The sequence below is a fragment of the Lipotes vexillifer genome, unplaced genomic scaffold, assembly GCF_000442215.2.
Source record: "Lipotes vexillifer unplaced genomic scaffold, Lipotes_vexillifer_v1.1 scaffold640, whole genome shotgun sequence".
Lineage (NCBI taxonomy): Eukaryota > Metazoa > Chordata > Mammalia > Artiodactyla > Lipotidae > Lipotes > Lipotes vexillifer.
This window is the reverse complement of record NW_006773138.1, coordinates 1,274,010-1,287,418: the sequence shown is the minus strand read 5'-3', so window position 1 is coordinate 1,287,418 and position 13,409 is coordinate 1,274,010. Positions and strand designations below refer to the sequence as shown.

General features: G+C 37.8%; 1 protein-coding gene across 1 annotated transcript in view; it reads right to left on the bottom strand.

The window, feature by feature from the left end:
• Positions 1-13,409, bottom strand: part of PAAF1 (proteasomal ATPase associated factor 1) — a 46,535-nt gene that overhangs the window by 22,102 nt on the left and 11,024 nt on the right. Inside the window, exons 5-6 of the mRNA XM_007448084.1 lie at positions 4,157-4,255; positions 3,381-3,531 (exon numbers count right to left, since the gene is read on the bottom strand). Coding sequence (XP_007448146.1) covers positions 3,381-3,531; positions 4,157-4,255 — 250 coding nt within the window. The remainder of the gene's footprint in view (positions 1-3,380; positions 3,532-4,156; positions 4,256-13,409) is intronic.

The following is a 13,409-nucleotide window of genomic DNA, read 5'->3' as shown; positions in this document are numbered from 1 at the left end:
TGCTTTTGAAAAAAATTTAGCCATAGTTAAGACCTAGCAGAGCTGCAAAGGCTTTAGATATCAAATCAAACAGACAGAAGTCCTCAACATATAAACCAAGATGAAAAAAAACCTGCATTCAAGAAAAGATTCAGCTGATTTACATATAAACATCATAGCCAAAGTCTGGAAAATAAGAATAATGTTAGATGAAACTATGACTGAAATAAGTATTAGTAAAAAACAGCAAATTTCATATTTCTAGGCAGGTTTTTTAACAAGTTTACTCTATTCAGATCTCAGAAAATAATGAGCCTTGAAGCACCTATTACTTGGAGGCAGCATATCCTATTTCAGAGAAAGTACATAAGAGTTTGAAAAGAATGCAACCTGGTTTCTCAAATGTAAGCATCTTTCCTACCTTGGTGAGCAAAAAACCTCAACCAATCAACTGAAATCGTGTTTCATTTGGTCTCAATGTTTTCACAGATTATGAAAGACCTGGTGCTTATTACAAAGAATTAAGATTATGAATATATATCTCCAAATGCACCAACCTTAATTAAATGGCCTGGTCAATTAAAAATTTTCAAACTGATTAAAGTACACTTTAGAGCTACTTAGTAAACTCATATATTACAAATAGAACACTGCTTTTAGTTTATCTTTTCATTAGACAGATTTACAAAAATCTTACCTCTGCTTAAGAACACACTAATCCTTTAAATAAGTATAAAATATATATCTAAAAGTATTAGAAAAAGCCAATTACATATCAACTAAGATCAAAAATATCTACTGTTATTAGAAATAACAATTTCTGCTTTTCACATTTGACAAGTATGTTAAAACATCACAAGGTTCAACTTCCCTGGCAGGGTTTAAAGTATACTGTCATATTTTTTATGAACAATAATAGCATTCAATGTGCACTTATTACATACCAGGGATTATACTAAATCTCTCATATGCACCACTTCATTTAATACTATTATCCCCATTTTAAATATGAGGAAATTAAGGCTCAGAAAAGTTAAGCAACTTTCCAAGGCTTCCCAGACTTTAAATGGAAGAATTAAGATTTAAACCAAGATTTGTATGTCTCCAAATCCTATGCTTTGCCACTCTACTGTACTGGCTCCCTTACTATCATGTTTCCATATACTAGAAGCAGTAAGCAAGCCAGGGACTTAATTAAGCTAATGAAAGCTTATTCTTTATAACAGATCTTTATACAGAGCTGCTCTATTAGTGTCCAAATGATTCTTTGCAATAAGCATCAGGTAATGTTCAGTCCAGTCTTCCTTTTATGTCTTGCTTGCCAAGACTTACCTAGGCAATAAAAGACCATGTTCACTTCAACACTATCTTCTGCTTCTCTTATTTAGTCACCACTTGTGAAAACACTAAAGATCACAAATGCAAATAATAATTCTTTATTCTGTTTTTTATGTGGTTCATGACTTTTATTAAAATGCTTCAAAATCTCAGAACTAAAGAGATTGTAAAAAAGGAGCCACACAAAGCAACTTGGAAGTCAACTAGGTAAAGACAGTGACCCATATATGCCGCTGTTATTGGAGATTAATCTTGATTTTGGCTCCATACTTTTGAAGAATGGGCAACCCCAAACCCGGGGCTCCTTTATAGAACTAACTGGAGAGAAGCATTCAAGACCTGACAGACATTAACCTGGATCTGACTTCATGCAATTTCCCCTAAAGCTTATCATTTCTGTTCAATCTAATTTAAAAAAAAACAACAAACCCTCTCAAGGAAAAAAAAGTTAAGGGTGTTATACTCTGGAGAAGCGCCTACCCCGACCCCAGAACTTTCTCACAAGCCAAAAGAATGGAACAACTATATGAATAAAAGCTTAAATCAGATCAACAAACACTCTAGAGTGCAACCTAAGCTAAGTGACACACATGGATTCTTAAGGAGAACTGAAGAACACTGGGAGACTTAGGATTCATGTGGAAGGCGCAGTCAATAACTATAGTAATCCAAAGGTATTCTGAAGTTAAGTGTACACGGATGTTAAATATGCATCTTGTTAAGTTCAACATGCAGAGCTATGCCTTGTTCACTGGAAAGGTCCCCCATGCCTTGCATCTTCAAGGTGGCCAGATCTAAGGTGAATCCCTCAGTGTTCTTCTAGACTCCTTTGGCTCCTGGATTCCCCAACAGTGCAGGCTGCTTTGACTCCTCAGACCTGTCAGTTCTTTGGACTGAACGTTCCCTTTCAATGCATCCATGTACTTAAGTTTCAGAAGAAAACCCATTTATTTGCTAAGGTTAACATGTGTGTTTGCTAGATGATCTGTATGTTAATCTGACAAACCATTATAAAGAAATACTAAAACTTAAAAAAATCAACCTCTACACACAAGCTATTTATAATATAGTCAGGTACATGAGGCAAAAACACTGGGTTACATACCATAAGTATAGGGCAAATACATAATAAATTCCCAAATGAGTGGTGTAGATGATGTGTATTATGGTCCCAAAGGAGTGATCAAGGTAAGAAATTATTTGGGGATGTTATTACATTTTCAAAAATATCCAAACTTGGGGCTTCCCTGGTGGTGCAGTGGTTGAGAGTCGGCCTGCCAATGCAGGAGACATGGGTTCGTGCCCAGGTCCTGGAAGATCCCACATGCCGCGGAGCGGCTGGGCCCGTGAGCCATGGCCGCTGAGCCTGCGCATCCGGAGCCTGTGCTCCACAATGGGAGAGGCCACAACAGTGAGCGGCCCGCGTATCCGAAAAAAAAAAAACAAAAAACAAACCAAACTTGTAAAAATAAGAATGACATATTTACCATTCTTTTAAACATTCCAAATTAAGGATAAAACATCTCTAAATTAACTTTTTTCCCAACAAACCAACCAATCAGTTACAGAGAGAAGATGTTCTCACTCTGTCTCTACAATCTGATATCAACAGGTTATATGGTTAATCCATTTTAAAAAACTGAACTGTGATTTAAATCCACAGGAATCGACCATCAATACCAAGGTCTATCTGATGTCTGGTGATGCAGCTGTTTGCAACACAGCTTTTACTATCACCTCAGCCAAAGGACTAATGTGAAATAGTGGGCACACCTCTCTCTCTTTTTTCCCAGCACACAAGTAGATGATCTCCTATGGAGGCTTTTTCCCCCTTATCAATTGTGGAAAACAACGATCTATGTAAGTTAGTGAATTCTAGATAGCAATAATAAGACTGAGTAGGAAAGGAATTTCTAATCCTTGGGGAAATAGCAGTTCATTTAAATGGCCAGTTGGATAAATTACTTGTGTTTTTGTGGATAACTAGATTCTGTTTCTATCTTTTTGGTGATTCATTTCTGGGGATCATTAGAGAAACCTTTAGGAGAAATCCCTCTTCATACCTCCTTTGTGACCTTTGAAGGTCACCACACAGCTAGCATCTTCAGCTGACCAGATCTTCAGCTGGGCATCCATTCCCCCACTCAGAACCACAAGGCCTGATGGGAAAAACCTGCAACAATTCACATCAAATACATGTCCTTCCAGTACTCTCTGGAAAAACAAAAGAAAATTCCATGCTAGTTCTCTTGTCCATCCCTTGATGTTCTCTTACCTCCCATATCCTTAGTCCCGTAAATGATATATCTACATGCTGCATTTTAAAACAAAAGAGGTCGAAAGAATCTCTTCAGTTCATCTGTATACCAGGTAATGTTCTTAGAGCTGTTGGCTCCCTTTCCTGGGCTTTGGCTGCAAATGTTGTGAATTTGAATTCCATAGCTCTCATAGCCATCCCTAACTCTAGTTCTACATATAAGGAGCTGAGGAGGCTTGAGGGTTCTTTTACTTGTCTTTTCTTAAAATCCTCTGTACAGGTTGGGGGGCTCAGCCATATAGTCAGTGTAACAGCCTAGCTACTCTGTCTTAGAAATGGGTCACTAAAGGCAGTTCATACCATCCACTCACAGACATTCACTAGCCTGGCTCTTCCACTGTTCCAGCCCCAATTTGTTCTGGCAAATCACCAAACTTGAGCATGGTTCTCAGATTAACAAATGGAAGAACAAAGATCAACTGAAGTGCAGTGTTCCTACATTTTCAGAATGGGCCACTCTTCTTTCCATGGCCCAGTCTAAGGTTTCTCAGACCACCCTAAAAGTGTACCCAAAGTCTTTACTCTGAGCTCTCCATTGGAAGCCTGCCAGATCTTCATGCTCCCATCAGTACTAGAAGACACACCAAGGCCTCCTCCACTGGAAATGTCCAGGCATGTTATCTGTTTAAACGACAAAACAACCAGTGTTACAAATAACGAAATGCTCTTCTTCCCTTGAAATATGTTATAAACCTCTCTCATTTCACACTCCCCTAAGACTTCTTCAAGCCTATGCTTCCCAACACAAAGGACATGTGTTTCATATGAAGGCTGAGTTATCATCACCGATCTCCCAACAAGGCTGGAGCCAAAACCCTTTATTTCTTGAAACAAAAAACTATTCTTGTAGTCATCTATAATCTCCTGCTTCAGCTATAAAGTTACTTATTCCCATATCATTTCCATAGTTTCTATCTTTTGCTATTTTATTTTAAAATTAAGATACCTCTCCTAATTCTTAGGAACCCACTTACACAAAAAGACAGATTTCCAAGATGCACCAGGATTCAAGAAAAAGCAAAGATGCTTCCAACTTACTACTTTACATTCCCTCTGTAAAATCTTAACTGTCTGTGTGTGTATTTCAGAATAAGTAATAGAAAAATTCTCAAATTCACTTATGCAATTTCAATATTAGGAATCACTTCATGAATAAGCCATGATCAGAATGCCAAGTCTCTTTCATAAATCAATACATGCATACATAATATCCCCTTTTTATTAAAAAACACCCAGCTGCAAATATTCCAGAAATGTAAGACTGAGATATATAATCACAGTCATATTCCCAGCAACTATGATTCCAATATGACCTAAATTATTTTTAAAAAGTAGGAACTTTCAACAACAAAAAACAAAAAAAATAGGAACTTTGCCTTTAATTATTCAACCTTCCACTTTGCATCTCTATGCCAATTAAGCCATAATGAATAAGTCTGGCAAAAACTAAAGGGATATATGGGTCAACTCTAACACTTTCTAAGACTTTTTCTTCTTTATTTTGGTTCCTCAATAAAAGGACCATTAACTTAATTGCAGTTCTTTTAATTTTAAGGATTATGACAACAATTAACATTTACATCATGTTTTATCATTTATAAAAGATTTTCAAATACACTAAATCATTTGATCCTCATAATAATCCCATTCTGCTCCTAGCTTCTCATCAGTGGATACTGCTTTCACATTCTAGTGTAGGAGACATTTCTCAGATCTTTCTTCTCCAACACCACTGCTACCACCCTAATCCTGGGCCTTAAATCTGACTACCAGTACTGTCAAGTTCAACTCTATTCTGGCTCCCCAACTACATGATGAGCTTTATAAGTGTCAGAACCATGTCCAGCACTTTCTCACACAAATCACAGGCTATGTACAGAGTAACTATTTAACAAATACCTAATAACAGTTTGGGAAGAGGGATGAAGCAGCTCATCAACACTAGATAAGAAAGTAAAGCCATCTGACCTATATCAATGAGACCAGCTACTGTCCCCATTCAAGGGTCCCAGAAACAAAACATATTTAAACACTTTCCTACTCACTCTGAAATCAATTTAATCCCTAAAGCAATACAGCCCAGCCCCTTTCCTGACTCAGGCGCCATCTATCCAGCTGCCGGCTAGGCATCTATCTTTGGCTTTATAGTGGACACCTGAAACTTAACATGTCCAAAATAGAACTCTTATTTCCCCCGCTCCCTACCAATGCAACTACTTGTCCCCCAAGTAAATGACACCAGAATTTACCCAATTCTCAGGCCAAAATTTTTGGAATTATCCCAACTCCTCATTTACTCACATCTTATATCCAAGTCATTGGCAAATCCTGTCTGGACCCACACCCTAGAATACAGGCTCTATACCACAGTTCTATCCATTACTATATAGCCCCAGTGCCCAGAAGAGTATCTGGAATATAGTAGGTGATTAATAAATGGGCGAATCACCTAATAATGAGCTCAAATAAGAGAAAGGGAGAATAAGAAATAGAATAAAGGAACAATTAACGATTTTTAAAAAAATGACCCACTCCTCAAAAGGTAAATGGTTTTCCCAACTCCCCAGGGAGTTCACCACTTCCTCCCCCAGTGGTCTTCAGCTTCTATGTTTATACTGGGCTGGCCAAAAAGTTCGTTTGGATTTTTCTATAACATCTTACGGCAAAACCCAAATGAACTTTTTGGCCAACTCAATATATCATAGTGGTTGTCAACAAGGGGCAATTTGTTTCTGGGGGGACATTTGGTGATGTCTGTAAACATTTTTAGTTGTCACAACTGGGGGCGGTGTCCAATGGACAACTTGTAGCTAGAGGCCAGGGATGCAGCTAAACATCCTACAGTGCATAGAATAGCCCCCTACAAAAAAGAATTATCTAGCTTAAAATGTCAATACTGCCAAGGTTGAGAAACTCTGATATATGATTTGGTACCCTCTCAGTTAATATACTCTTCCTGGAAAGGATAGGGATATTGTGTTATTTATCTCAGTTACGTATCTTTGGGGCCCTAGTTCCTAGACCTAAAAAGTAATTAAGTCTGAACTATCTATTCTTTCAAAGTGATAGAACACTGAAAAGTAGATTATACATCATACCAGTTGTCTCCTTCCTCCATATTTTTATTAAAGAGAAAGAGGAAAGAGAACTAACATTTATTGAATAGCTAGCTATCATGTGCCAGACATGTAACAGACACTACTCTCATATAATCCACTCAAAAATCTTTAAGTATTGGTAAGAAATCTGAGGTTTAAGAGGTAGTTTAATTTCCCCAAGGTGAAAGAGCAGAGCCAGGATACAAACCTAGGTCAGAGGCTAAAGCTAAAGATGTATTCCTTAGTTACAGCAAAAGAACAGACAGATCAATGGAGCATTCCTAAATATTGGATAAAGATGACAATTCAGAGACCTTCAAAATGGTGGAGGAGTAAGATGTGGAGATCACCATCCTCCCCACAAGTACATGAGAAATACATCTACGGGTGGAACTCCTACAGAACACCTACTGAACGCTGGCAGAAGATCTCAGACTTCCCAAAAGATATATATATTTTTTTCCTTTCTCTCTTTTTGTGAGTGTGTATGTGTATGCTTCTTTGTGTGATTTCGTCTGTATAGCTTTGCTTTTACCATTTGTCCTAGGGTTCTGTCTGTCTGGGTTTTTTTGTTTGTTTATTGTTTTTTAGTATAGTTTTAAGTGCTTGTTATCATTGGTGGATTTGTTTTTCGGTTTGCCTGCTCTCTTCTTTCTTTTTTTTTCCCCTTTTTTTTATTACTTTTTAATCTTTTTTATTTTTAATAATGTTTTTATTTTAATAACTTTATTTTATTTTTTCTTTCCTTCTTCCTTTTGTTCCTTCCTTTTCTTCTAAGCCATGTGGCTGACAGGGTTTTGGTGCTCCAGCCGGGTGTCAGGCCTGTACCTCTGAGGTGGGAGAGCCGAGTTCAGGACATTGGTCAACCAGAGACCTCCCAGCTCCACATAATATCAAATGGCAAAAGCTCTCCCAGAGACCTCCATCTCAACGCTAAGACCCAGCTCCACTCAACGACCAGCAAGCTACAGTGCTGGACACCCTATGCCAAACAACTAGCAAGACAGGAACACAACCCCACCCATTAGCAGAGAGGCTGCCTAAAATCAGAATAAGGCCACAGGCACCCTAAAACACACCACCAGATACAGTCTTGCCCACCAGAAAGACAAGATCTAGCCTCTTCCACCAGAACACAGGCACCAGTCCCCTCCACCAGGAAGCCTACACAATCCACTGAACCAACCTTAGCCACTGGGGGCAGACACCAAAATCAACGGGAACTACGAACCTGCAGCCTGTGAAAAGGAGACCCCAAACACAGTAAGTTAAGCAAAATGAGAAGACAGAGGAATGCACAGCAGATGAAGGAGCAAGGTAAAAATCCACCAGACCAAACAAATGAAAAGGAAATAGGCAGTCTACCAGAAAAAGAATTCAGAGTAATGATAGTAAAGATGATCCAAAATCTTGGAAATAGAATGGAGAAAATACAAGAAATGTTTAACAAGGACCTAGAAGAACTACAGAGCAAACAAACAATGATGAACAACACAATAAATGAAATAAAAAATTCTCTAGAAGGGGGCTTCCCTGGTGGAACGGTGGTTAAGAATCTGCCTGCCAATGCAGGGGACAGCAGTTCGAGCCCTGGTCCGGAGAAGATCCCACATGCCATGGAGCTACCAAGTCCGTGTGCCACAACTACTGAGTCTGTGCTCTATAGCTCACGAATCACAACTACTGATGCTCGCAAGCCACAACTACTGAAGCCCACACACCTAGAGCCTAGCACACCCGTGCTCTGCAACAAGAGAAGCCACCACAATAAGAAGCCAGCGCACCACAATGAAGAGTAGCCCCCACTTGACACAACTAGAGAAAGCCCGCGAGCAGCAACAAAGAGCCAACACAGCCAAAAAATAAAAATAAGTAAAATAAATAAATTAAAAAAAAATTCTCTAGAAGGAATCAACAGCAGAAAAACGGATAAGTGACCTGGAAGATAAAATAGTGGAAATAACTACTGCACAGCAGAATAAAGAAAAATGAAAAAAATTGAGGACAGTCTGAGAGACCTCTGGGAAAACATTAAACACACCAACATTTGAATTACAGGGGTCCCAGAAGAAGAGAAAAAGAAAGGGACTGAGAAAATATTTGAAGAGATTATAGTTGAAAAATTCCCTAATATGGGAAAGGAAATAGTCAATCAAGTCCAGGAAGTGCAGAGAGTCCCATACAGGATAAATCCAAGGAGAAACATGCCAAAACACATATTAACTAAACTATCAAAAATTAAATACAAAGAAAAAATATTAAAAGGAGCAAGGGAGAAACAACAAATAACATACAAGGGAATACCCATAAGGTGAACAGCTGATCTTTCAGCAGAAACTCTGCAAGCCAGAAGGGACTGGCAGGACATATTTCAAGTGATGAAAGGGAAAGACCTACAACCAAGATTACTCTACCCAGCAAGGATCTCATTCAGATTCGAGAGAGAAATTAAAACCTTTACAGACAAGCAAAGGCTAAGAGAATTCAGCACCACCAAACCAGCTTTACAACAAATGCTAAAGGAACTTCTCTAGGCAGGAAACACAAGAGAAGGAAAAGACCTACAATAACAAACCCAAAACAATTAAGAAAATAGTAATAGGAACATACATATTGATAACTACCTTAAATGTAAATGGATTAAATGCTCCAACCAAAAGACAGACTGGCTGAATAAATACAAAAACAAGACCTGTATACATGCTGTCTACAAGAGACCCACTTCAGACCTAGGGACACATACAGCCTGAAAGTGAGGGGATGGAAAAAGATATCCCATGCAAATGGAAATCAGAAGAAAGCTGGAGTAGCAATTCTCATATCAGAGAAAATGATGTTAAAGACTATTACAAGAGACAAAGAAGGACACTACATAATGATCAAGGGATCAATCCAAGAAGAAGATATAACAATTGTAAATATTTATGCACCCAACATAGGAGCACCTCAATACATAAGGCAAATGCTAAAAGCCATAAAAGGGGAAATCGACAGTAACACAATCATAGTATGGGACTTTAACACCCCACTTTCACCAATGGACAGATCATCCAAAATGAAGATAAATAAGGAAACACAAGCTTTAAATGATACATTAAATAAGATAGACTTAATTGATATTTATAGGACACTCTATCCAAAAACAACAGAATACACATTTTTCTCAAGTGCTCATGGAACATTCTCCAGGATAGATCATATCTTGGGTCACAAATCAAGCCTCAGTAAATTTAAGAAAACTGAAATCATATCAAGTATCTTTTCTGACTGCAACGCTATGAGACTAGATATCAATTACAGGAAAAATCTGTAAAAAATACAAACACGTGGAGGCTAAACAATACACTACTTAAAAACCAAGAGATCACTGAAGAAATCAAAGAGGAAATCAAAAAATACCACGAGACAATGACAATGAAAACATGATGACCCAAAACCTATGGGATGCAGCAAAAGCAGTTCTTAAGACGCAAGTTTATAGCAATACAATCCTGCCTCAAGAAACATCTCAAATAAACAGCCTAACCTTACACCTAAAGCAATTATAGAAAGAATTAAAAAAACCCAAAGTTAGCAGAAAGAAAGAAATCATAAAGATCAGATCAGAAATAAATGAAAAAGAAGTGAAGGAAACAATAGCAAAGATCAATAAAACTAAAAGCTGGTTCTTTTGAGAAGATAAACAAAATTCATAAACCATTACCTAGACTCATCAAGAAAAAAAGGAGGAAGACTCAAATCAATACAATTAGAAATGAAAAAAGGAGAAGAGAAGTAACAACTGACACTGCAGAAGTATGAAGGATCATGAGAGACTACTACAAGCAACTATGCCAATAAAATGGACAACCTGGAAGAAATGGACAAATTCTTAGAAAAGCACAAACTTCTGAGACTGAACCAGGAAGAAAGAGAAAATATAAACAGACAAATCACAAGCACTGAAATTGAGACTGTGATTAAAAATCTTCCTACAGGGCTTCCTTGGTGGCGCAGTGGTTGAGAGTCCACCTGCTGATGCAGGGGACACGGGTTTGTGCCCCGGTCCGGGAAGATCCCACATGCCACGGAGCGGCTGGGCCTGTAAGCCATGGCCGCTAAGCCTGCGCGTCCTGAGCCTGTGCTCCGCAACGGGAGAGGCCACAACAGTGAGAGGCCTGCGTACCACAAAAAACAAACAAACAAACAAACAACCCAATCCAAAAATGGGCAGAAGACCTAAATAGACATTTCTCCAAAGAAGATATACAGATTGCCAACAAACACATGAAAGGATGCTCAACATCACTAATCATTAGAGAAATGCAAATCAAAACTACAATGAGGTATCACCTCACACCACTCAGAAGGGCCATCATCAAAAAATCTGCAAACAATAAGTACTGGAGAGGGTGTGGAGAAAAGGGAACCCTCTTGCACTGTTAGTGGGAATGTAAACTGATACAGCCACCACGGAAAACAGTCTGGAGGTTCCTTAAAAAACTAAAAATAAAACTACCATACAACCCAGCAATCCCACTTCCAGGCATATACCCTGAGAGAACCTTAATTCAAAATGAGTCATGTACCACAATGTTCATTGCAGCTCTATTTACAACAGCCAGGACATGGAAGCAACCTAAGTGTCCAATGACAGATGAATGAATAAAGAAGATGTGACATATATATACAATGGAATATTACTCAGCCATAAAAAGAAACGGAATTGAGTTATTTGTAGTGAGGTGGATGGACCTAGAGTCTGTCATACAGAGTGAAGTAAGTCAGAAAGAGAGAAACAAATACCGTATTCCAACACATACATATGGAATCTAAAAAAAACAACAAAAAAAGTTTCTGAACAACCTAGGGACAGGACAGGAATAAAGACGCAGACGTAGAGAATAGACTTGAGGATATGGGGAGGGGGAAGTGTAAGCTGGGATGAAATGAGAGAGTGGCATGGACATATATACACTACCAAATGTAAAATAGCTAGTGGGAAGCAGCCGCATAGCACAGGGAGATCAGCTCAGTGCTTCGTGACCACGTAGAGGGGTGGGTTAGGGAGAATGAGAGGGAGACACAAGAGGGAAGAGATATGGGGATATATGTATATGTATAGCTGATTCACTTTGTTATAAACCAGAAACTAACATACCATTGTAAAGCAATTATACTCCGATAAAGAGGTTAAAAAAAAAAAAAGATGACAATTCAAGTCCTTGAGATAAAGGATGGATTACTTTGTAGTGCTGTAACAAACTAATCATTTCAAAAAGAATTTAGTTACACAACATTGTAAATCAACTAAACTTCCATAAAATAAATTTTTAAAAATTAAGGTAGAACCCTACTTCAAATCAAATAACAAAAATAAAGTTTGAAATGTAAAAAATAAAACATAAAAGTTCAAAGATTACTATATTTATAATTTTATTTAACAAACACTATTTATATTGTGCTTGCCATGTTCCAGACCCAATTCTAACTGCTTCAATCCTCATAACAACCCTAAGAGATAAATATTTTTACTCCCATTTTACAGATTAGGAACCTATAGCACAGGAAGGTTAAGTACCTGGCCTAAGGTCACAGTTAGTAAGTGGCAGAACCAAAATTCGAATCCAGGGGGTCAAATCCAATAAGCCCATCTCTAGAGTCCCTGCTCTTACCCATTATGCTGTGTAATTACAATATATATATATAAAATCATGGACTACCCTAAGCAGGGTCCCAAAGGTAGTCACCATAAATTGATAGGTTTTATTATCTAGAAAATTAAATATTTTGTATGTCAAGACAGAATAAACAAATAACAATAAACAATAAGGTAGAAAAAAACTGCAAAATATATAGCAAAGGATCAATACCCTTATTATAAGAAGAGCTCTTATCAATAAAGAAAAAAATTCACACTTAGAAAAATGGGCAAATGACATGAAGAGAGGCCAATAAATATATGAAAAAGTGGTCAATTCATAATTAATCAAAGGAATGTAAGTTAAAATAGCAATGAAACACCATCTCTAAAAATGCCAAAACTTTAAAAAATTTGAATACCCAGTATCAGCAGAGAATGTCAAGTCAGACTGTAGAAAAGCAATATGGTAAAAGTCTTTTTAGTCAATGGATAGGGCCCAGTAGCAGGTCAGTTAATCAAAAAATTCAGTTAGAGTAGGAAATAATAAAAAATGATACATAAATACCTACATTTTATTTTAACTCAAATATATAAATGTACATTAATATTCACTAATCTTTTCATCAGTCCACTAATTACTATAAGGAAGCTTTATCTTGACTTGCTTGTAATATACTATAAGCAAAAGGTACACAACTTCCAATTTCCTTAAAGCAAGGCAAATCTTGAGTCACACTTACAGAGCAATCTAAGAGCAAAAATTTATACAGGGTTTTTTTAAAAAAATCTTTCCCCTAATATTCTACTACATTTATCTTGTCCACACATACTAAAATAGCAGGTTTTTAAAAAACTCTTCTTAGGAATTCCCTTGCAGTCCAGTGGTTAGGACTCCACAGGTTCAATCCCTGGTCAGGGAGCAAAGATCCTGCATGCTGCGTGGCACAGACGAAAAAAAAAACCTCTTCTTTATCAAGTGTCTATGGGGCTTCCCTGGTGGCGCAGTGGTTGAGAGTCCGCCTGCCGATGCAGGGGACACGGGGTCGTGCCCCGG